General features: G+C 43.8%; 1 protein-coding gene across 3 annotated transcripts in view; it reads right to left on the bottom strand.

The window, feature by feature from the left end:
* The window catches only part of GRIPAP1 (GRIP1 associated protein 1), a 2,851,684-nt gene that overhangs the window by 1,215,155 nt on the left and 1,610,748 nt on the right, over positions 1-25,781 (bottom strand). For all 3 annotated transcript variants that reach the window (XM_044080007.1, XM_044080009.1, XM_044080008.1), the window contains one exon: positions 12,275-12,370. In XM_044080007.1, coding sequence (XP_043935942.1) covers positions 12,275-12,370 — 96 coding nt within the window. The remainder of the gene's footprint in view (positions 1-12,274; positions 12,371-25,781) is intronic.

Raw genomic sequence — 25,781 nt, 5'->3', positions numbered from 1 at the left:
CTGGGCAATTTGGCTGAGACTGAAGGGAAGTCCTAGGAGGGAAAACCATGACTCTGAATTATTTGCAAACGGTTTACTCAAAATGCTGCTTCTCTAGGATTAGGCTAGTTGGCTGCATGCTCTTGCTGATCAGCTAATGGATGAATGGCACTAACATCACGGAATGAACTCTTTTCAAGGTAGGAGCCTTTTCCTCCACCTTATATGAAACACAGGCACAAGTTTGAGCTCTCACTAACTGATGACAAATTCAGCACCTGCATGTTTTGTCAGTCTTTTTTTTTTTTTTGAAAAGGGCTTGCCTCCAGAAAGGGTACAACAAGACCTCAACTCCAACCTTTGGTCCTATCTTTCCCTATGGCCTAAACTGAGGAGCTATAAACTACTACCATCTTTCTGTCCTTATAGAAATACAACAGCTTTTATCTCTAATGCTGAGTGGCAAGGCTGGATCACATCTAGCATTTCTGGCAAAGCTCGATGACATGTTCCTTACCGTGGGTCCTGAAAAGGATGTAACTAGTGATCTCCTTTTATATCACTGTTGTGGTACTCTTTACTATAGAGATCTCCTGCACAGGGCAGTCCAATGTTTGGTCAATATACTAAAGCCTTATGATCTTGTATGTGCCATACGTCACATGTATGCTTCCAGCACAGGACGTAGGGCATAAAAGTGACACACAGACACAGTTACCCAGAACTTCTTTGCCACCAGTCTGAATGCCACTATTGCTTGCTGGTCTGAACGTCATGTAGCTGTGCTGAATACCTAGCCATCAAATAAGTGGCCCATTGAGGATTTTTTTTCTTTACTTTGGTCTTGTATTCTGTCTTGCTTACCTAGAGTTCATGTTGTCCAAAAAGGGAAAATGTCAATGTGGGAGGCACATTCCCCATAAAGATCATCCCTATCAATGTCGTTTGTCTGGGTGCTTCTTACGACCATACCTTTTGCAGTTATCTGTAAGATGTTTGTGCCCAAGACACTCAGAAGCCATTTATCTTCCCTTGCAATTTATCTTGAAAACCAATGACTAACAGTTACCTCAGGGTAACACAGTGGAATCCATTAACCCAGATATAGTCCCACTAGATAATAAGGAGGAGGCCAAGAAGTTTCAGACAGAGATCCTTTGGCTGTCCAGCCTTCACCAGGTGTCCCTCTAGAATCAGGTAACCACCAGGTGTCCCTCTAGAATCAGGTAATGGCTCTGTTGGCTGCTCATCATCTACATCGGATTCCTCTGCCATGACACCATTGAGAGCTGACATGGATCTGTCTCTTCACACATCCTCGGAGGCTTTGCAGGCATCTTCTCTAGATGTTGAGGGGGAATCGCGGTTGATTATCTCAGGGGGTCCTAGAGGGATTATGCAGATATTGGTCAGGGAGGACATTCTGGGTACTCTTATTGAATCTCGACAAGGGTCAGAACCTTTGGTATTTGTTAGGGCTGACTTCTCTTCCAAGAAAAGACAAAAGGTGAAGCATGTTTGGGTCCATCCTAAGGATCCGCAAAGGGAATAGCAAGAGTTGACTCAGGACTTGTTTTCTGCCTTAATGGCCCAGATGCCTCCTCAAGGGGTTTCAGTGCCTGCTCCTCCTGGGACCTCTACCCCTTCTAAATGGCCTGGAGAAAGTACAGTTGTGTACACTTACCATAAATGTAGATGTTTGAGTGTATTCACTGTTGCAGTCATCACCAGTAGGGTTATCCCAGCTGTGGTAGCCCTCGGCCGGCCCGAAAACCAGAGTCAATGTTTATCTGCATCAGCTGCTGTCGCATGCTGCCTGACGTCAGGTCGTCAGTGCTATAAAGGAGAGCAGCCGATGCCATTACATCAGTTTTTCTTGCCCTGACGTGTCAGAGGCCCAAGTAAATATGGTAAAGTAGTCCTGGTGGCTAAAAGCCACCTTTTGAAACTTATGTCTCTCTAAAAAAAAGAAGATATAAGGGGGGAGGAGGGTGAGAAACCAGAACTGCAACAGTGAATACACTTGAACATCTACATTTATGGTAGGTGTACACAACTGTACTATGTTCTTCATGTTTCACTATTGCAGTCATCACCTGTGGGAGGATTCCCAAAGCTGAGGACAGGAGTGGTAGGCTTAGTAAAATACCTAGGAATGGGTCAGCATGCACGGTAGAACTGCAGAGGCAAACCCTGCTCCAGCCTTAGAAAATAGAGGTAGGTGGTAAATGTATGGATAGAAGTCTAGGTGGCAGCATCCAGGATGTCCCCGGTGGGAACACCTCTGAGGAATGCTGTGGAAGTGGAGGCTGCCCTAGTGGAATGGGTTATAATAGACTTGTGAGGGGGGTCCATGCAGTCTGTAGCAGAAATGGATACAGTGTGATATCCATTTGGAAATGGTTTGTTTGGAAATGGGCTTCCCCTCTGCCCCTGGGGCAAAGCTGATAAGTAGTTGGTCCATTTTCCTGAAGGGTTTGGTACAGTCCTGATAGTATCTGAGCTGTCTGTGCACATCTAGTGAGTGCAGAATTCTCCCCCCCCCCTTGTTTTGAGGGTTGGGAAAGAAGGTGGGTAGATGTATGGCCTGACAGAGTTACATCAGATACCACCTAGGGCATAAAGGAGGGATTAGTCCTCAGGGAGACCCTGTCTGCATGGAAGATGATGAAGGGCTCAATGGCTATCAGTGCCTGAAGTTCTTAAACTCTCCTGGCTGAGGTGATAGCTAGAAGAAAAGCAGTCTTCCAGGAGAGGAATCTTAATTCTGCTGAAGCAGCAGGTTCGAAGGGTGGTAAAGTACGCTTTTCCAAAACATAATTCAGGTCCCAGGCTGGTGTGGGTGGCCTTCTGGGAGGTCTGATATTAGAAGCCCCTCTGAGGAATTGTTTAATCAAAGGATGGGAGAATAGGGGCTGTTTTGTATCAAAATGAGCTGATATGGCTGAGGCATGAATTGAATTTTAATAGAGGAGAAGGAGAGGCCACTAGTAAGTAGCTCCACTAGGTAGTCCTAGATAAGTGGGATGGAAGGTTGTGAGATACTGCCCCCTCTGGACTGGCTCCAGGAGCAAAATCTTTTCCATTTTCCTGCATAAGATTTTCTGGTGCTGGGCCTTCTGGCCTCTGTGATAATGTCTAGGACCTGTTTGCTTAACAGGGACCCCTTGTTTGCCTTTAGAGTATTAGCCATGCTGATAGTCTGCAAGTCTGGGTGCAGCATCCCCCCCACCTGAGTTAAGAGGTCTCGGATCAGGGGAAGCTGCCTGGGAAGCTGCAAGCTCAGGCTGCGCAGTAAGGGGTACCAATGTTGTCTGGGCCAATCTGAAGTAATGAGGATGGCTTTCGGTCTCTCCTCCCTTATTTTGATCAGTACCTTTGGGATAAGAGGCAGAGGAGGGAATGCGTACACAAAGAGGGTGTTCCAGGGGAAGGTCAAGGCATCCACCTTTAACGCTAGGTGGTGATACTCCCTGGTACAGATCTTTTTTAGCTGATGGTTGAGGTGTGAAGCAAAGAGATCCACCTCCAGAGTCCCCCACTCCTGAATGATCTGTAAAAAGATTTTTCTGTGGAGCTGCCATTCGTAGGGGTCCAGTAAGTTTCTGCTTAAGTGGTCTGCCAGGGTGTTGTTGATCCCTGGTAAGTATTGGGCTATCAGGTGTAGTCCCATGGAAGAGGCTGTCAGCCATACGTTCATGGCTGAGGCACCTAGGGCATAAAGGAGGGATTAGTCCTCAGGGATTAGAGGACTAAGGATTAGATCCCTCCCTGTTTGTTGATGTACCACATTACTGTGGTGTTGTCTGTTTTGATAAGGAGAACCCCAGGCTTGAGATGGGGTTTGAAGGAAGTCAGAGCCTTTTGTACTAGCATCATTTCATTCAGGTTGATGTGTAAGGGCAGGAGGGCAGTTGCTGTGCATCTCAAAGACCTTGGGCGCACCTGCCTTCAAGGTGAGCATCCCAAGCTGTCTGAGGCGTCAGTGGTAATGGTTTGCCCAGTTGGGCGAAGGGTGAAGGAAAGACCCTTGTTCTGATCTCAGGCCCTGGCCCACCAGAGAATCTCTGCCCTTATACAGGGGATCAGAGGGAGAGGTCTCTAGAGGCTGTGTGTTGACACCAAAGTTTCCTTAGGTACCACTGAAGTTTTCTCATCATGTGAGGAATTAGAAGGATGCAAGATGCCATGTACCCCAAGACTTGGAGGAACTTCCTAGCAAGTGAGGTGAGTTCTGGAAGCCAGCTGGGTGAAATAGAGTGACAAGAAGCTCTGCTTTTCAGGGGATAGGAAGGCCATTTGGGATGCTGTGTCCAGCAGTGCTCCCATGAAAATGATGTTCCTGGAGGGTGTTTGCTTTGATTTCTTCTTGTTGATGGTGTACCGTTAGGAAGGTTTTGACAAAGAGGAGGTCCTTGAGGAGCGTTTCTTTGCAGTCTGCCTGAATGAGGCAGTCGTCCAGATAAGGGTAAATTTGTATATTTTTCTGCCTGCAGAAGGCTATGGCCGGGGCTAAGCATTTGGTGAATACCCTGGGAGCAGTACAGAAGCCAAAGGGTAGCGCAGAGAACAGAAAGTGTTGTAAGCCTGCTCTGAAATGAAGGAAATTCCTGCAGGATTCCCTTATGGGGATGTGGAGGTAGGCATCTTTTAGATCTACAGTTACTAACCAGGCATTTTTTGTCAGCATAGGCAGCAGCTGCTGTAAGGTTAGCATTTTTAATTTAGGGACCACCAGGAAGGTGTTCAGAATAGATAGATCCAGGATGGGGTGCCAGGTGCCCTCTTTTCTGGGAACCAGGGATAGTCTGAAATAAAAGCCTTTGTCTGTTTGATCTGAGGGGACAGGTTCTACTGCCTCTTAGAATATAAGAGTTTGGACTTGTTTCAATGCCTCTACCCACTGATTTGGAGGTAAGTTTGGGTACCCTCTTCGAATCGAGAGTTCGCTGAAGGAGAATTTGTATCCCAGAAAAATTATCTTTAAGACCCATTGGTCCTTTGTTACAGAGAGCTAAATTTCTTTGCAGAGGGAGACCCTTCCTCCTAGTTTTTGGTAAGCAAAAAGAGGGCATAGGGTGGAGAGGGAGTCATTGAGAATTTTTGCCATACAGGGATGGCTTAGAACTCCCTGCCTTTGGAGTGGGAGTGGTCCACTGTCTGGTTCTCTGCTGTCCCTGGGGTGGGAGTCTGGGTGGTCTGTCCCTGCAGGGCTTACCTTGCCCCTGTCTGTTAGGTGCAGGAAAGGACCAGTGTTTTGAGGGAAAATTCATGCTGAACCTAGGAGGTTGTACCTGAAGGAAATCTTTTACTGTTTGCATAGATTTTGCTTTGTCCTCCATTTTTTAAGCACCTCTTCTGCTTTTTCTCCAAACAAGTGGTCCTTATCCAAGGGTGCATCAAGTAATTTAGATTTGACATGATCAGGGAGAGGTTGTTCTTTCAACCATGCATGTCTCCTAATGCCAGATCCGACACTGCTGCCCTGCTACAGGCTTCTACGGCATCATATCCGCAGTGTAATGAGTGTTTAGCCACTTGACAAGTAGAGTGCAGTAAATCCGCTAACTCTTTTGAATTTGCACAGTCAGGAATGGTAGACATTTTTTAACAGTTCCAAAGTGTGTTGTTGATATTTTAACATGTGGAACTGACAGTTGAGAGCTCTAATAGCCAAGGTAGCAGAGGTGTATACTTTTTTACCCCATCTGTCCAGAGCTCTGGAATCCTTGTCAGGAGGAGTAGGATTCTTTGCAGAACTAGTCTTGGCTCCTTTTGGTCCCTGTGCAATGACCTCCAGGTCTGCAGCAGGATTTCTGTACAGATATCTGTGAGAATTTGGTACTCTGTAATACCTGTAAGGTTTTCTGGGAGCAGATGGGAGGGTGTCAGGAGTTAAAATGGATTTCTAGACGACGTCATCAACCATCTCTAAGATAGGAGGGATGGGCAAGGGTCTGTCCTGGGGTAGGTCTAGAAACTCTCTCTGTCTTTTCTTTGACTGAGGAAAGTCCTGGGATTCCCAGTGGAAATTTTCCCCGAGGGTGTGAAGGGTTTGTTGTTCCTCTTCAAACTCTGAATAATCAGATTCCTCAGCATCCTGTCCTGTGAGTATATCAGGAGAAAGGTCTCTTTTCCTTTTAGAAGTTGTGGCCTGACCACCCCTGATAAGGGAGATAAGATCCTCTGCCATTTTAAGCATTTGAGTTTGGGGAGGAGGAGCAAGAGTAACTTGGTGGCTAGAGGTAGTTTTCCTGGGAATGGCCTTGCCTCTAGGCCTAAGTGAATCCATCGGTCTGAGAGGAATGGTAATCGGAAGAGAAGATGTTGGTTTTTATCTGGCATCAGTAGTGTGAAAGGCCTCCTCCCAACCGAGGCAGAGACAACCAAAGGCTCAGAAGACAAAGATTTCTGCGGCATAACACACTCTGAAAGGGTCTCGGTAGAGGCCTGTGAAGGTATCGAATCGGGCATCAGGGGTTGCATAAGATCCTCACTAAATTCTGGAGAACTGACTACCTGCTTAGCGGTAGCGTCATCAGAAGGCTTGGCCTTGTGTGGTCTGTCTTTATCTTTATCCTTACATTTCTTTGGAATATCTATGGAGGGTTGGCTGACTGACACCATTTTGGAATGCGAAGACAGAAGACAAAAATCCCTGGCTATAATAACAGCTCTACAATGAATGATTCTCGCATTAAAGAGGGCACAGAACCAGCAACAGGGGACGTCGTGATCTGGGGCTAAACAAGTGATGCAGTATGAGTGGAAGTCTCGGTGTGGTATTTGCTTTCTACAGGCGAGACAATTGTTAACTTTTTTGGACATCGGTTAGTGCAAGCAAAAAAGGATCCCCAGCTGAGTACTTAGCTTTAGACGTTTTCAGCTGTAAATCAAAATTCTGGTAGCGACCGACCGGCACACTTGCGAACTGCTTCTGCTATGGGCTTGCAAGAAAGACCGATGTAATGGCGTCAGCTGCTCTCCTTTATAGCACTGATGACCTGATGTCAGGCAGCATGCGACAGCAACTGACACAGAAAAAACACTGACTTTGGTATTCGGGCCGACCAAGGGCTACCACAGCAGGGATAACCCTACAGGTGATCACTGCAACAGTGAAACATGAAGAACATCTGGATTGCTCAGATGAGGATTCAGAGTCTGATGAGGGGTCCTTGTCCTATTCTTCACAGATGCCTTCACCTTTGGCTTATGGTTCTGATGAAGAGGACTCCATTAGCCCTGAGTCTCTTTTTCAGGAATTCTCCTTTGGGGATAGAATTGCTAGGATAAAGGAATACTTTAAGTGGGATTATTCTCAAGTGTCTGATATTCAAAGGAGACATTATAAGTTGCTTTAGATGGTACTCCTAAACCATCTGCAGTTCCTCCTGTGCTGGCTGCCTTGTTAGACACTTTCATTGCTACTTCCAAGTTTCCTGATTCTCAGCCTCCTGCTCCTAAGAAAACTGATAGGTTCTATAAGGTCCCTGAGGATTATAGTGGCCTTCTGCTGAATCTGCTGTGGTGTTAGTCTCTTCTAACAAACCTTCCTAGCTCTTGCCCTCTTCCACACTTCTGCCTTCTGATAAGGACAGCAGGGCAGTAGCGAGGATTGGCAAGGTTTACACTGCTACAGCTTTGGTCTTTAGGGCTATTAATTAACATACCTACACGACCAGGTATGATCTGGCCTTGATTGCTCATGCTGGTCAGGTTATTCCTGACCTCCCTGATTCTGAAGACAAATCTTCTGCTTTATTTATTTTAGGTTCTACTTCTCAAGTTGCTTGCCGCTCTATCAAGTGTAGCTAAGATGCTACTGATGCCTGCTGCGGCTTTTGGGTCTGTTATGAGGCGTTAGTCCTGGCTTCATCTCCTGTCTTTGCCTGAGGACATTAAGGCCAAGCTGTTGGATGCTCCTTTGGATAATAAACATCTTTTTAAGACTGCTGCTGACCTGTTTAAGTCTCTCTCCAAGACAAAGGCAAAGCCTTAAATGACTTTAAACATATTGTTTGTCTCTCATATCATGATGTTCCAGAGGAATTATCATTCTAGATCTGCTTTTGCATGCATGCAACCCTGCTAGGCCTCCTAGGGCAGGAAGGGTAATAGGTGAGCCTCATCTACTAAGGCTTCTCAGACTTCTGTGGCCCAGAAGCCACCTTTATCTGATAAACCTGCTTTGACCATTTGCCCCCACCAGACACAGTTTCTTTGTTCCTTCAGCTTTCCCTTTATCTTCAAATTGGCTTCTCATCACTTCATACTCTTGGGTTCTTTCTATCATTCATCAGGGATAACTTATGGTATGGAATTCTCTCCCTCCTTTTTCAGGGATTCTTCAACGTCCTCTAGAGCAACTTCCTCATTTCCCCGGAGGTTCTAGGGTCCCTGATGAATCAAGGAACCATTTAACTTGTTCTCCCTAAGTGGGAAAGGGTTTTTTATTTCAGTATGTTCCTGATTCCTTGAAAGGAGGGGACTTGGAGACCTATTCTGGATCTCTCCCTGCTCAACACCTTTCTCAAGGCCCCCTCTCTTTTCAGATGCTTACTCTTCAAACCCGGTTTCCTCCTTTACTACCCTAGGCTTTTCTGTTGTCTTTGGATCAAAAGGATGCTTACCTTTATATCCCTGTTCACCCTCTTTTCAAGTAGTTTTTATATTTCTCTGTTTCTTCCTTTCATTTTCAGTTCTCTGCTCTACCCCAGTGTTATTCACAAAATGCCTAGATCCTGTGATTGCTTTCTGCAGGCTCCAAGACATTCAAAGTTTTCCTTATCTAGGCAACCTGTTGCTTCAGAAACCTTCTCCCAATCACCTGTTACAAGATCTGGAGTTCACTATCTCTCTTTTCTTCAAAGTCTGGAGTTCATTATCAACTTTGAAAAGTCTGTCCTGACTATCTTTCAGGATCATCTAGGATGCAGGATACAGACAGTGCCAATGCTGGCCTCTCTTCTACCTCCAAGAGTTTTGTCACTGACAGCCTTTCAGTCTCTTCTTCCTCTGACAGCCATTCATCTAGACAGCCTCTTCAGGCCCTGGGATTCACGGCCTCTTCTATTCCAATGCTTCCTCTTGCCAGACTGCATACACGGAAGCTACAGTGGTACCTCAAGTCAGTTTGGCTGCAGCATTGCCACCTGCTGGATTTCAGTATACCTCTACTTCCTTGTCTAAAGAAGGAATTTGAGTGGTGGATTCAACATTTCGCGGTCAACCCAGGCCTGCCCTTTAAGCCTCCAGTCCCTTCTTAAGAACTGTTCACCACTGCCTCAGACATGGGGTGGGAGGCTTCATGTGGTTACCTGAAAGCTCAGGATCTCTGCCCCACACCCATCAGAAGTCAGACCATATCAACATCAACGAGATGAGAGCTCTTATTCTAGCCCTTCAAGCTTTTCAACTCATGTTCTCTCTAGGCCCCTTGAAGGTGTACACAGAAAACACTACAATGATGTAGTATGCCAACAAGCAGGGAGGCACAAAATCTTATCTCCTCTGCAGGATGGCTCCTCAGGCTTGGAAGGTGGCTCTCATTTATCAGCTAACTCTTCAGGCAGTACACATTCCTTCAGAGCATAATCTAGGGGCAGACTCTCTGAGCAAGTCCAAAACACAGGCTCACGAATGGATGCTTTACAGACATTGCCCATCGGTGGGGTATTCCTCAAGTAGATCTTTTTGCCTCTCCTCTGAACAGGCAGCCTTCTCTCTTCTGTTTCAGACTGCCATGCCATCTGGAGTGGAAGACAGACACCCTTTCTTTTCCTTGGAAGGGGATATTTCTTTATGCTTTCCCACCTCTTCCTCTACTTCCAAGAGTCCTGTAGAAGATTCAGCTGACTCCCCAGAAATCTGCTAGTGAGTCCCTTTTGGCCAAGGCAGCACTGGTTCCCCCTTAATGCATTTGACCAGGGACAATAACCACACATTACTCATTGGTTGGACCTGCTCAGACAGGACAAGGGGTGTCTTATCCAGCCTCACTTGTCCACTCTTCAGCTGATACTGTGGGTGATAGGGTTTTGATCCTTTTCAGGCACCTCTTTTCTGAAGATATGTTCAGGGTTTTACAGGAGGCAAGGAAATGTTCAACCAGAAAATCTTATATGTCCAAACGGAAAAGATTTTCTATCTAGTGTCATGCTTGTAACCAGGACTCTTTCAGTAGGGGTCCCTTTGGTCTTCTCTTATGTGTGAGTTGCTCCATTCTGGCTTGGCCTAGTCTTCTGTAAAGGCCAATTTGTCGGTCATTTCTGGTTTTCTACTCTTGAATCCTACCTTGGCATCTTGTTTTGAGGTCAAACAATTTCTTAAAGACATCCTGCATCTTGAGCCCCCAAGGAAGCCTATTCCTCCTCCTAGGGACCTTAACATTGTTTTGAAAAATTTGACTCGGGCTCCTTTTGAGCCTGCAGATTCTGCTTCTTTGCAACACTCTCCCTGGAAGACTGTTTTGTTGGTGGCTCTAAAGCTCTGCTTGGAGGGTTTCTGTGGTCCAGGCCCATATGACCATTATTCTTTTTTTGTTTTTTGTTTTTTTACAGGGATAGGGTGTCCATTCATACTAATCATTCTTTTATGCCCAAGGTAGTAAATGAGTTGTCTTTGAATCAGTCAGTACAACTCCCTTCCTTTTCCCCTTCTCCTCAGTCTGCTAGTAAGAGGGTCTTATATACCTTGGATTTGCACAGAGAGCTCAACTACTATCTGGATAAAACAAAAGTAATTCATAAGTCTGACCAGCTTTTTGTTTCTTTTCATCCCAGGTCATTGGGTTTGGCTGTTTTTAAGCAAACCATCTCCACCTGGATATCTATGCCCATTTCTTTTTGTAATTCTTTTCATGGCAAATTTTTGTCTACTTCTGTTAAAGCTTGTCCCACTAGGGCTGTTGCCTTTTCTGGTGTTTTCGTCAAGGGATCGGACACCAATTCCATGTTTGAAGCTGCTACTTGGTTCTTCAGTGCATACCTTCTCCAATGGGACAACTCAGTTCTGGGTAACTGCATCCGTACATTACTTTTATACCCTACGCCCCTATGCAGGGAGCATGTGTGTAATGTACAGTGCATACAAGATCATAAAGCATTGGTCTATTGGCTGAATGTTGGGGTACCCTGGGTGGGAGATCCCTATAGTAAAAAATACTGCAACAGTGAAAAGAAAGACATCTACTGTTGTGGTAAGATTTTACATTACTATACTTTCTTCCTTAAACAGAACTGTACAATCCAGCTGAGCCTAAAGTTATATCCAGGGAGTGGAAGCCATGACCTCAAGTACTAAATCTGATCACTTCATGGACACACACACAAAAAAAAAAAAAACAACTATAATAATATAATCCAAACTAAGAGTGGCAAAAAAATAACTGGCATGCTCAGAAGATGAGTGTGGCTATGCGTTCAGCACGACCTACACTGCATACATCAATCAAGGATCCACGAAAGGCTCATCAATGATAGTTTCTGTTCTTGTTCCTCATACACTCTCTGTAAGAACAATTACTACCATGTAATGCAAAAACTGGTCTTCAGACTGTTTGTGACAACCACAACCAAAGTGCCAGACACTGCACACCAAAAAGCATTTTCTGTCTGAAAGTTTACTTTTTTCTTTGCTCCTCTCACCTATGAATAACTCTACTACCTTCACCCAAGTAGCCAATTCATTCCATCAGGGTGAGATTTAGGCATCATGCATTTGCATACATCCCATAAGCCTTCAGAGCACAGGGTTTATGGTATTACACAGTGAAGACTCTAGCTTGGCCGGGCCCTTCTTGCAGTTTTTATTAACAGAAGGAGCAAGACATGAGCTGTGATTCTCCTAAATGGATCAGGTTTTGTCACAAGCATCTTTTCCCAGTATGTGCCTGCCAGAGTGCTAGAACTAGGTCTACTGCAAATAACACTCCTCTTTCCATGTTGCATTTATTCCATGCTCCCACAAACGACTTTCTCCTTTCCATGTGGCAATCATCCCAAGCTTCATTGACTCCAGCTTCCTGAAGAACACTCCATTAATTTCTCTGGCAGGTTGTTCCATGGCTCCACTATATACTTTGCCCACATAAATATGGCCTGTGCCCAAAATAATTGCTTATCCGTTTTCTTGATGCCAGAGACACAGGCACAGGCACAGGCACAGGCACACACACACACACACACACACACACACACACACACACACTTGTAGGCAGCACAAAAACAGTATGCTAAGTTTTCTAAAGTTAAAATCAGACTGTTACAAGTTAGAGGCAAGAAATGTGACATACCTGCCGAAGTTTAGAAATGGTCTCTTGGTGCTTATTCTTTTCCTCCTCAACATCTTGTAGCTGCTCCTTTACCTTTTCCACTGCTTGGTCCTTTGACTATTAAGATAAACACAAAATTAGTTTTTTAGACATGCAGATTAACAATAGTACTGGCAAACAAGGCATAGAAAATAAAAGTGCACAACAAATTTACTCTCCAACTTAATTGCGGTTTTGTGGCAAATGTGTTTGTCTACAGAAAATATTCCCAGTTCTAAGGTGAGTAAAGACAGGATTAGACACAAAGTTTGGAAAGCAATTCACACTTATTACAGTGACATTTACAAATCAAATGACAAAAAAATACAATATAAACACAGAATTCACACTGATTACAATGGCATTCACTAACAAAATTACAGTATATCCAAAGAAGAAAGCAAGCCCTGAAACACAGTCTGCAGAGGAATTTGCTTAACAAACACTCAGAAGTACATTGGACCACAATGGGTCTGAGGAAAACAGGTATAAGGACTGTAGAGAGTTGCAGTATAGCATAACCTTCCGCAAGATACCTGAAAACCAAGTAACAAATGGGGACTTGCTGACATGAACCACTACCAAAAGGAGTGAAAAAAGCCTTCATGAGCATGGAAATGTGACTGAAATGGATGGCAGTGCAACTGAAAAATGAGTTTAAGATGACCGTTATATTTAATATGCCAATCATGTGATGGAAATAGATGCATGAAAAGAAATGAGTAAGAGTTATCTAGCAGACCTAGTCCCTATCAATATACAAGACAAAGCAATGTTTTAGCTGGTTAGTTAAAACTGTATCAAAGGAATATAATGACTTTCCAAGACAGCTGTACAAAGATTAACAGCTTACCTTCAGGTCTATCAGTGTGAAAAAAGAAGTTATGTACTTACCATAGCGTCCCATCTGTGTTATCCATTTTTTTTCATTTTTCCCAAACTGGGTTTGGGTCAGTCTGAACCTCGGATCTGACTCAGACGCTTTTTTACAGCTCGTGGCCACTAGAACTCTTGATTTCCTCTCTTACTATAATATTCTACTCCTTAAGATACCTCAGATCTTGTTTGCGGTCCTATAGTTTTAGATGAAAAAATTAGCACAGTAATAAGAGGAACCGATATCTGGAGTGCAACCAAAGGAACATTGGTCCTTTATAATCTTCTCTTTCTTCCAGAAGTTAATAGCTAAAAATGTAGGGGATTGGTGAGTGGGGAATTGAGGAAGAATGAAAATGAACAGAGATGGAACTTTATGGTGAGTACATAACTTCTTTAACTGATACTGTCAATTTTCATTCATTCCTCAACAACTGGGACAGAGTCCCCAGCTACCTGAATTAACGGGCAATCTCTAAGGAAGGATACTCCTGAGTACTGTTAAGCCAAAGGTTGCTCTTCCTCTAGAGACCAGATCCAACTTATAATGAGTAATAAGGGTATGAGGATTAGCCCAACTTGCAGCTGTGCAGATATCATCCATGGAAGACCTGGACAAAAATACTAATGATGTGGCTATGGAACTGGTTGACTTGGATTTCAAAGGTTTTGGCAAGGACAAACCACATTTGTTACAGACAAAGGAAATACAATCGGTAAGCCATTTGGCTAGAGTTACTTTTGCAACTGGCTTGCCTAAACTCGATTCCACAAAGGAAACAAACAATTGACCTGTTTTTCTAAAATTCTTTGTTCTGTGCAAATAGAAGCATAACCGTATGTGAATATCCAACAAAAGTAACATGTATTCACCTTTGCGAAATTTGAAAAGAAAACTGGAAGACTGATTAATACTGGATTCTGACATCACATTAGGAAGAAAGGAAAGATTGGTTCTTAGTGCTACTTTATCTCTATGGAATATTAAACAAGGAGGCTTAGAAGACAAGGCTTGAAGTTCAGAAAAGTCTCCAAGCAGAGGTTGTAATTACCAAAAACATAGTTTTTCAGGTTAAAAACTTTAGTTCACATTTAGCTGCTGGTTCAAAGGAAATAAGTCAAAGTTTGCAAAACCAAACTTAAATCCCATGGTGGAGCAGGTTCTTTAAAGGTGGTAGAGTAACCCCTATAAAGGCCTTATAAACTTTTGAGGAAGCTAAGGCGGAATTGTCAAATCCTATATGAAAATTTGAAATGGCAGCTGATTGCAATTTCAGAGTTGATGAGCTCGTCCCTTCATTAAAGACTAAAGTCAGGAACTCAAGAACATAACGTATTGGTTCTGAAAAAGGATCAATGTATTTTTGCTGTACCCAAAAAACAAATATTTTCCATTTACTTCTGTAAATTTTTCAAGTGGAAGCTTTATGGCAAGATAAAAGTATATGATGGACAGGGGGAGAGAATGTAGTTTGCCTTGCTATCAACAGAAGAAATAAGCTATGCGGTCAGCTTTGGGCCGGAGATATCTGGGTGAATCATGTCTTTTGGGTGAGACAGGCGGTCTGGAGATGGATCTAGAATCCATGGAGGGTAAATAAGATGAGGCCAAAGAAAGGGGGAACCAAATCTGATGAGACCAATAAGAGGCCAAGAGACTGACTGGATGACTTTGCTCTTCAATTGAAATGCTTTCTGGAGAAATTTCAGGATTAAGGGGGTTGGGAGGTATGCATAGAGGAGAACAGGGGGGCCAGTCATGAAGGATAGTATCTCTTGGTGATTCCCCCAGTGGGAGATCAGGGCAAAGAACCTGCTGCAACTGCTGTTGAGGGGAGATGCAAAGAGGTTGCAACAAGTTTGTCCCCCTTGGCAGAATATCTTTTCTGCAACTCTCATGTTAAGAGACCACTCGTGAGGTAACAAAATGGATCTGTTCAACTTGTCTGCTATCCTGCTGGATTTCCCCAGAATGTGTGTTGCTATCAGAAATCAATTGGATGAGATCGCCCACTGCTACACTCGCAATGCCTCTTGACACAAGAGGTAAAATCTGGTCCCTCCTTGTTTGTTGATGTACCATACCACTGACATACTGTGTCTGAATCACAATAGTTCAGGAAGGAAGAGAGTCTTGAAAGGCCTGCAATGCTAGGAGAACTGCTCTTATTTCCAGGATACTGACATGCATGTTGGCCTCTTTAGAGGACCAATTGCCATGGACAGTCTTTCCCAAGAACTGCCCCTCCCCCCAACCAATCTGGGAAGCGTCTGTGGCTACTTCGGCCTTGGGCTGAGGAAGGATGAAGGGATGGGCCTTGACATTTCTGATTTCAGTGAATCCACCATAAGAGGTACTTTTGGAATGTCTGAGTTATTCTGATCTGGGTGGACACAGTTTGGTGTAGTATAAACCACTGAGTTGCTATTGTTCACTGAAAAATTCTCATATGATACCTTGCTAGCAGTACTAGAACTATTACAGCTGACACTGACCCCAAGTTTTGTAGAATCAATCAAGCTGACAAAGAAAAATCGTGAATTATCCTTTCGACTTAAAATTAAATAGTTTAAACTCTTGGTAGTGGAAGTGAGTCTTCCACTGATCTTACACTGAACAAAGCCCCTATGAACTCTAGAATCTGAGTTGGTTGCAGCTGAGATTTGTTGTGATTGATGGTAATCCCTAGATGAGAGCAAATTTGGAGTACATAATCTCAAGCTTTTATCAGAAGATCAAAACACAGAAGGATAAAGTGTTCAAAGCACAACTAATACTCCAAAAAAGAACATTCGGATGGGCCGAAGCCACTATAACATTCCAATGTGTTCTTTTTTGGAATTTTATCAGAAGATGCCTGGTCGTAGCAGTTATGAGACAGTCATTCAAATATGGAAACACCTGGAATTCCTGCAGTCTCAAGTAAGCTGCTACTATTGCCATTCATTAGGTGAACACCCTGGGGGCTGAAGTGAGGCCAAAGGCAGTGCTCTGAACTGGTAATGACTGGCACCCAGCTAGAAGCAAAGGTACTTCTGGATCGCTTGTTTATTTTTATACGATTTTATATGATAGTACGCATCCTGAAGATCTACTGAGCACATCCAGTTGTCCTTGTGCAGGAAAGGCAAAATGAACTGAACTGAGGCTATCCAGAACTTTGTGTACTGAACTGATCTGTTCAGAATGCTGAGATCCAAAATTGGTCTCCAGTCCCATTTTCTTTGCCAATAAAAAGAATCTTGAGTAAGTCCGGACTCTCTCTGGTATGGGGGGACCTCTTGGATAACTCTCTTCTTCTAGCAGCTTTTTTATTTCTAGAGCTGCTACTTTCCTCTGACTGGGTGGAACATCAGGAGTTTTTTTTTTCACTATTAAGGGATGGGGTAGGGAAAAGGGAATTATATAACCTCTGGAAATGATCCTCTGCACCGAGGTATCTTTTGTACTGTCATGCCAGGCTTTTTAGTACATGGATAGACAACCTCCAACTGCCTCCAGAGGTGGGCAACTGGCCATTCTTTCAGGAGCGCTGATAGGGTCTGTGAGAAAAAGAATCTCTGGACCCCTGGTTCTGTAAGCCTCCTCTGCTGCATGGGTGGCATCTTCTGTTTGAGTTCCCCCCTTGGCCCCTAGGATCTTGTAAAGGACCCCGCAACTTTCTGAACCATGTCTTTCGACCACCTCATTGATTCTTAGAGAAGATTTTTTGAGGAGTCGAAAAATGTATGCACACTGCAGACAGGGTATTTCCATCTTGCTCACACCTGGAGAGTGTGCCCTTCACCTTAGGGCCAAACAACAAATGGTCGCCAAAAGGTACATTGACGAATGAGGACTTGAAGGGCTCTGAAAAGTTACACAAGCACATCCACACGTCTCCTAATGGAAATGCCAAAAACCACTGCATTTGAGATGCCCTCATCTGCATGTGAAATGAGCCTCATGCATGAATTTGTGACTGATTGTAGGGTAGTTAACTGTGAAGAGACAGAACTCTGTGCCTCAGAAGTACTGGTCCCAGAGAGGGATTTGGAGATTTCCTTAATCAAATTCCTCTTCAATTTGGCGAAATGTGCAAAGGTCGCTGCATCCTGAATCTGTCCATAGCCCTGGACTCTGTTATAGGACTGGACAGATGAACTCTGTTCCATGCGTTCTTTTTTCGTGACCACTGCCATGACCATGGCATCTACTGGTACTCCCTTGCTCCAAAATTCTCTTCCTTTAGGTGGTGCCAGTATCCTGTCCAGTCTCTTGTGGACTGACTCAGCAACATCAGGTTCCTTCCACACCCATCTAGAGATCAACTCAATGAGCTCATTGGCAGGTGGAGTCACCCAGGAGGTAGACGAGCCAGACCCGAAGTCTTCCAGGAATACCGATTCCACTTGAGAGGGGTTATCGGTAGACCAAAAACCTCTTTGTTTAAGGATCTCCAGAATGTCTCCAAAGGAGAAATCATCACGTGGTTACCTTGGGGACCCTTCCTTCTCATCAAAATTGGTATCTTCAGTGACCGACTCTTGAGGAGAGTCTAACTGCCTACTCTTGCACTTTCTCTTCCTAGAGACTTCATCAGTGGGATGTTCCAAAAGTGTTGGAAGAAATAAGAAACACTGCTGGGTAGCCTGGTGGCCTTGGGCTGGCTGCTCCTGTGGAGAGAATGAAGAGGCTCAAGGCACAGATATGTATGGGATCCAGGGGGGGGGGGGGTGGAACTGTCTATCCTCCAGAAGTAGGGAACACTCTCTATACCACCTCAAAGGCAAAGCACTTTGGGGAGAAGGAGACTGATAGAGCCGGAAAGACATGCTTTCAGACTTGAAGGCAATCCACCTGAGGAAGAAGTTGGAGCTGAGCTGTCCAGTGCTGAGGCTCTGAGGGGCAGAGATGACTCTGACAACGTCAGAGTCAACTCTTAACACCTCGGACCCAACAATGACACTTTGGCTAGGAGCCTGTGCACACAACCATCGGATCTGACACAGATGGTTCCAGAAGACTAGAATCAGAGGGATCTGAAACCATGAGTCGATCAGAGAAGGAGTTGAGATAGGTGGTGAAGTACTTGTGTAGGCCTCATGACCTTAAGGGTTAGGAGCCCATAACAAACTGACACAAATGTTCTCCAGGAGGGATTGACACAGACAAACAATTTGTGTCAGAGTCATGGACTAAAACTAAATGCCAAGAAATGTATAATGGTATCTTTTGGGAAGTCATCCATCCCTGGTAACTATCATACTGACAACACAGCCCTTCAATTTGACCCAGTAGTCAGGTACTTGGGGACACACACAGAGAGTAATCTAGCCTTTGATCATCATGTGTGTACAGTGGTGAGGAAATCATTCTATGTTGTGCAACTTATAAACAAAGGTATGGCATCTAAGTCCAAGGACGTCATTGTTCCACTGCATTCATCCAACCTATTATTGAGTACAGTGCCCCCTCTGGTATGTACCTAACCAGGCATATTCAACAACTTCTACGTCCACAGAGGTTCCTCACTAAAAGAATACAAGGCATAAGTAATATGTTGTATGCAGACCACCTCTGAGCCCTATCCCTGTACTCCGTCTCCTACAGGATTTTGAGGAGAGATCTATGCCTGGTACACAGGATATTGTCAGACCTCACTCTGATGGACCTCCTGCATATCCACAAAATAAACAGCTCCAGAATTACCCATTCTAAAGACGTAAACCTTGCATGTAATATAAATAGGACCTGCTGGAGAGATAGGTATATCTATCCCATAGACTACCCCGTCTATGGAACAGGCTCCCCATCCATGTGAACCAGAGTTCCTCCCTAATCCAACTCAAGTGCAACTTGGACAATTGGATGGGAAACCGGAAATTCATCCCTGGTTTGGCACCTATGTCTCTGATGCAAACAGGTAGCCTGTAAATGGTTCATCTCCCAGGCTCATGCTTACACTTATCAAGGGTATCAGAATTGTTAGAAATGTTGGATGCTTGGCTAGGCTTAAAAAGGCCCTTGTGGTCGATAGCCTTGTAAACACCTATGAGCCTGGAGAACTCCCATCTGAATCGGTGCCAACATCAATTTCCTCATCATCCTATCCACATCAGCTTCTGTCAGGCTCCTGGAAGAACAAAAGGATGAGGCTATTGACAATAACCTGGAACATCTGTGTCTCTCCAAGAATGGGAATGGCACTCTGGATGGTACAGGATCCAAAAATGATGCATACCTTGTTTGGATTAAATGCTTTGGATTCAATGCTACTGGATTAGAGTAAGCCGATCAGATATCCAATGCCGACTGATCCCAAGATTTAGACTTTGGATCTGACTTTTTAGATAATTTTCGAGCTGGTTCTATTGTCATATCTGAAGATGGAGAAGAAAAACCAGACAGCTCCGATGGCCTTTTCCTGTGCTCCTTCTTGCCCTGTTCAGGGAGCTGAGCCCCTGATAGTGACTCCAAAAACATCATAGGGAGCAGAGCTTTCAGAATTAACTTGTTCTTTCAATCCACAATTGCTTGAGGATTAAAAGACTTACAGATAACGCAGCCAGTTTTTACATGTTCAGGGCAATAAACTCACAAATCGTGCAAATTAGACAAGGGAAGTTTATGTCCACATTGTTTACACTTTTTAAATCCTGAAAGCTTTTCTGCTATTTTGAACTAGTAAATGTAACAAAAGATAGAAAATTACATTTTTTTGAGACTACCAATGGTGGTATAAAAAATGGAAGGAAGCCATCAGCGATGGTATAAAAGGGGAGGTGAATACCAACAATGGTAAAAAGAAAAACAAAATCAGTGTAGGTCGGGAGAATATAAGTATAGATATATAAATATATTAAAGGTAAGAAACTTCAAAGAAGCAACTAAATAATTCACTTCTCTTTTAGCTCTCGAGCATTGGTAAAGTTACTACATCCGTATGCAGAAGCAGCAAACAAGATCTGAGGTATGTTAGTGGATACAGCATTATGGGTAAGGGAGGAGCTTAAAAGTTCTAGTAACCACAAGCTGTAAAAAAAAACATCAGTTGGATCCGAGGGTCAGATCTGAACTCAACAGTTGAGGAATAAATGAAAATTGACAACATCAGATTTATAGTTATATATTCACTATAACTCTGCATCTGTGTTGCCTGTTTTCATCTTTCCTCAACTTATGGGTCTCAGGTCCAGCATCAGATCTGTCCTCAGTCATTCTGCTAGACTTTAGGCTCTGTACCTGAAGCTCCTCTTACCTATAATCCCTCTCTTCTCCTAAATTATCTCAGATTGGGTTTGCTCTCTCTTCAAATAATCACAAGATGACAAAGTACTGTCAGCCAGTAATAATCTCTGAGGCAAAAAGGCAAAGGAATTTCTAAACTGTAGAAAGGAGAAGAATCAGAGAATAGAGTTCTGGAGCCCACAAAGCAAGATCATTAAGGAATATCCCTCAGGGCATACTAGGAACTAATCAAAAAGGATTGGGGACTAGAGGGTGGGAAGCAAAACAGAAAACAGAGATGCAGAGTTATGGTGAGTACATAGCTATAAAATCTGATGATGTCTTTGTCATCCATTCCTCTACTGATGGGACACAGTGTATTCCTTAATACAGTGGAGCCAAAAGTTGCCCTATTTCTAGGTATGATGTCTAACTTGTAATGAGCTATAAAGGTATTAGCTTTGAGCATGTAGCAACTGAACAAATGTCATCTATGAACACTTTGAAGCAAAAGGCAGGTGATGCGGCCACAGCTCTGGTGGAGTGGGCCTTAAGAGGTCTGGTTAATGAAAATCCTTTACTCTTGTAAACAAAGACAATGCAATCAGTGAGCCATCTGGCTATGGTGGTAGACACTACTTTGACCAATTTAGCCTCGGAAAAAGAGACAACAGTTGTTCTGACTTCTTTTGGACTTTATTTCTGTGAATGTAAAATCTAAGTTGTCTCTGCATATCTAATAAATGGAACGTATTCTCCATTGTTAGAAAATTTTGAAAAGAAGACTAGTAGGTTAATTGACTTGTTAAGGTTTGTTTCTGAAACCATTTTAGGCAAGAAGGAAGGGTTAGCCCAAAACAATACTCTGTCCTTATGAAAAATTATGTAAGGTGGCTGTAAAGAAAGTGCATGGAGCTCTGAAACTCATCTAGTCAAATTAATGGTGACCAGGAAAGGTGTTTTCCAGGATAAATACTTTAATTCTGCCCTGGCTGCAGGCTCAAAGGGTGGCTGAGTTAAGGCCTGAAGGATTAAGTGTAAGGCCCCAAGGAGAGAGAGGATCTATAAAAGGTGGTCGAAGTAGCAAAGTGCCTTTAAGAAATGCTTTGTACAATTTCAAGGAAGCTAGAGAAGAAGAATTTTCAGTTAAGTGAAAATATGACATTGCAACTAGTTGCATCTTAACTATGGAATATCTAGCTGTGTTACTAAAAATGAAAGCAGGATAGCAAAGATAGCTGGAACTGGTGCTGAAAAGGGGTCTAGATGTCTCCGTTGGGATGGATAGAAAATCTTTTTCCACTTGCTCTTATAAATCTTCCTGGTAGATGCTTCATGGGATGACATAAGAATGTTAGAAAAGCCTGGAGGTTCTAGCCATCACTGAAGTGGAAAGATTATGCGGTCAGCTTGAGAGACTGCATGTCTGGGAGAAGCAAATTGGATGGGTAAGGCAGAAGGTCTTGAATAGGATCCAGCACCCAGTAAGTGTGAAGTAGGTAAGGCCACAGGAAGGCAAACGACACTTGGTAAGACCAGAATGGGGCAATGAGGATACCCTTGCTTTTCTACTGTAAGACTTTCTGAATATACATGGGGATAACAGGAATTGGAGGGGATGCATATAGAAGACAAGAGGGCCAGTCTTGAACAACAGAGTCTCTTGGTCACTCTCTCTCAAGGTAGATCAGGGCAAAGTACCTGCTATAGTTGGTATTGAGAGGAGAAGCAAAGAGACTGCAGCACAGTTGACCCCATCGGTGAAATATTTCTGGCACTGATTAACTGAGAGACCACTCTCATCAGGGAGTATGATAGACCTGCTCCCTGGAGTTTGCATTGCCAACAGAAAGCAGTTGGAAGTGATTGTCTATTGCCAAACTATCACTCCCTCCCGACATAGTGGGTAAGATTGGGTTCCCCTGTTTGTTAATGCACCAGACCACAGACAAGTTGTCTGCCTGAATAACAATCATCCCTAGAGGAAGAGCATGTTGAAATGCAAGCAGCACTAATATGAATGCTCTCATTTCTAGTACACTGATATGAAGACTGGCCTTTGTGTGGTACCATGTGCCTTGGACTGCCCTTCCCAAAAATGACCCCGTCTTCGACCCTAGTTGGGGGGCATCCGTAGTCACTGTGGTTTTGAACACAGGTAGTGTAAAAGGGCAGCCCCGAATGACTTCTTGTGTGTGTACCCACCATGCTATGTGATGTCTGCAGATGTTCATGATACAAATGAGTGTCATCGGTGGTTGGTGTCTTATCAACCACTGTAATGCTACAGTCCACTGAAACACCCTCATGTGAAAGGAAGCCAAAGGTACTAATACTATTGAAGCTACCATTGACCCTAGTAGTTGTATGCTTAATTTGGCTGGGGGTGAATGAAGAGGAAGAATGTGTAATGCCTGTTTTCATAAAGTGTCCACTCTTGTCTGTGGTAGAGTTGCTATTTGAGTTCAGGTATCTAGGCAGGCACCAATGAACTCCAAATTGGTTTGGACAGAGCTTTGATTTGGTGTTGTTTAGAATAATGCCTAGTTGGAGACACAGGTGGACCATGTAGTCCCTGGCCTGGATCAGTAGAGGCTAGGTGGAAGCAGATAGGAGCCAGTCAACTAGGTAAGGAAACACCCAGAATCAGTGCAGTCTCAGGTGAGCTGCAACCGCTTTACTACACTTGGTGAATACCTGTTGGGTTGTGGTGAGACCGAAAAGAGTGTTCTGAACTGGTAGTGAATGGCTCATAGCCAAAAGTGATATCTCCTGGAGTGGCTGTGTATTTTGATATGATAGAATGCATCCTGGAGATCTACTGAACACATCCAATCATCTTTCTTCAGTAGTGGTAGGCTGGACTAAACCATGACCATCTGGAACTTTGAATGTTTTACAAACTGATTTAGGTTGTTGAGATCCAAAACTGGTTTTAGGTCACCTGTCTTCTTTGCCATGAAAGAGAGTCTTGAGTAGGTTGTGGATCCTTGTTGGTCTGGGGGAACCAGATGGATGACGTTTTCTAAGCAGTTTCTCTATTTCTATCGCTGCTGCTTTCTTCTGACTGGGTGGAATGCCTGGTATTCTTTTGTTGCATTTTGGGAGTAAAAGGGAAAATAGTATGCAATAACCTCTGGATATTATAGTCTGTACCCAAGTAACTTTGGTAATGGCTATCCAGGCTTCTGGGTCTAGAAATAAGCGTCCCCGACTGCCTCCAGAGTGCAGCAGTCAGGCAACACTTCAGGGACACTGAAAGGTCTTCAAGGGAGAAGTGATCTCTGAAGCCCTGATGATATTTTCCATTACAATCACCCCCGTGAGGGGATCTATCTCCCTGGGAAGAACCTTGTGTTTTTCTGAACCACAATTTTCTGTCAACTCTCTGGTTTCAGGAAAAGGTCCTTTGAAAGGTAGAAAAATGGGTTCCGATGGCAGACAAGGTCTTACTGTCCTGTTCACTAACAGAGAGATTCTCCTTTAACTTAGGGCTGAGAAAGGTGGATCCATCAAAGGGGGCACTGATGAACAAAGACTTGAGGAGTTCTGCAAAATTACAAAGGTGTACCCATGCATGTCTTCTAACAGTTATTCTTGAACCCAACAAGCAAGCTGTTGCATGACAAATCAATCTCATGGAAGCAAAGATACAGACGAGAGGGTGGCCAGTTGCAAAGAAACTCTGTTTTTGTCTTCCACAGACATGGACCTGAGAGGGTCCTGGAAAATTGCTTGAGCAGTTCCCTCTGAACTCTTGTCAAATGTGTCAAGTAATTCAGAGATGTGAGGGAAAAGGTCGCTGATAAGCAGATATGCTTCCCTTATTTGTCCAATGCCCTAGATTCCCCATTAGGGGGATGGAAAGTAAAACATTGTTCTGCAAGTTCTTTCTTGGTGGCTGCTCCAACCATGATAATGTCAACAGGGGGACCTTTGTTCCAATCAGACCTATCCTTAGGTGCCACAAGATACTTATCAGGATGTTTGGGGGTGGGCTCTGTGACATCTTGATCCCTCCAAGATCGATGGGAGATGAGGTCCATCATCCCATCCACTGGGAGGGGGACTACCCAAGTCATAGCTGAGCCACTTCTGAAAACCTCAAGGAATACTGACTCCTCTTGGGAAGGGGAGAATCAGAAGACCAACCACCTTTCTGTCTGAAAAGTGCAAGTACTTCATAGAATAAGACGTCCTAAACCAGTGATCTGGGGGACCCTTCCCCTTCATCGAAGTCAGCATCTTCAGTTAAGGTCTCTTATGGAGAGTCCAGGTGTCTCCTCTTACAAATCCAGCTCCAAGGGGGCCACTTCAGTTGGAGGCTCGAGAGAAAACTCAAGTGCCAGAGAAGTCCTGAATGAGGACAGTCTCGAGACTTGACTGGATTAGCTGTCCCAATAGACAGGATAATAAGACCTAGCTGGGTGGACACAGGGGGAGCAAGAATATCTTTTCCATATACCAGGAGAAATCTCTCTCCAGTATTTTGAAGACTGGAGCCTTAGGGGAGCCAAGCATCACCCTAACCTGGATCCAAAGAAGACTGCAAAGGATGAAACCTGATACCACCCTCCCACCCCACCCCCAGCTCCAGTCTTGACGCAGAGGCTGGAATGGATCTGTCTAGTGCCAAGGCTCCAACAGGGAGGGATGGCTCTGACAGCGAGTCAGTTTGGGCTCCCTGGATTCGACACCAATGCTAAGGGAATTTTGTGCCCATGAGTGGCACACTTTTTAAAACTATGGTTTCTCTGACATCCTCAGAAAATAGATACCTGTAAAACAAAAGACTAAGCAGACAAAATACCAACAATTATAGTCAACAGAAATCAAAGGTAGAAGAAAGAAAAGTAATACTAACAATGGTAAAAAAGCAATATCACAAAGGTAATAAGAGAGCCATAAGGGCTGAAGGCACAATGGAAAGGCTACGTAATTTAATCCTAAAGAAATTATATATATCTACTTATAATATGCTTTATTATACAGAGAAGAATGAGGGAAGAAAACAGAAAGAATACCCAATTGAATAAGAATTATCGAGAAATCTCACTTATCTTCCACACACAAGCTAATGGCGACCACATCTCATCTCTGAAGCAGCAAACGAGACCTGAGGTAACTTAGGAGAAGACAGGGATTATGGGTAAGGAGAGGAGCTCAAGCTATGCAGTGTAAAGTCTGTCAGAATGGCTGAGGATGGATCCAATGTCAGATCTGAGACCCATCAGTTGAGGAATGGACAAAAAAGACATAATCAGAGCTGAAAGAAAATAGCCAGGAACTCCTGTCACTTTTAGTACATTCAGTTACTGGCTAGTAAGTACACTGCTTGGATACCAGCAAAGAAGAAAATAAAACTGAAAGAAAATCAACTAGAAAAGGAGAAGAGAACATACT

This window comes from Protopterus annectens, chromosome 8.part0 (assembly GCF_019279795.1).
Source record: "Protopterus annectens isolate FY-2018-M chromosome 8.part0, PAN1.0, whole genome shotgun sequence".
Lineage (NCBI taxonomy): Eukaryota > Metazoa > Chordata > Ceratodontiformes > Protopteridae > Protopterus > Protopterus annectens.
Note: the sequence above shows the minus strand (reverse complement) of the source record. Positions and strands in the feature narration are given on the sequence as shown.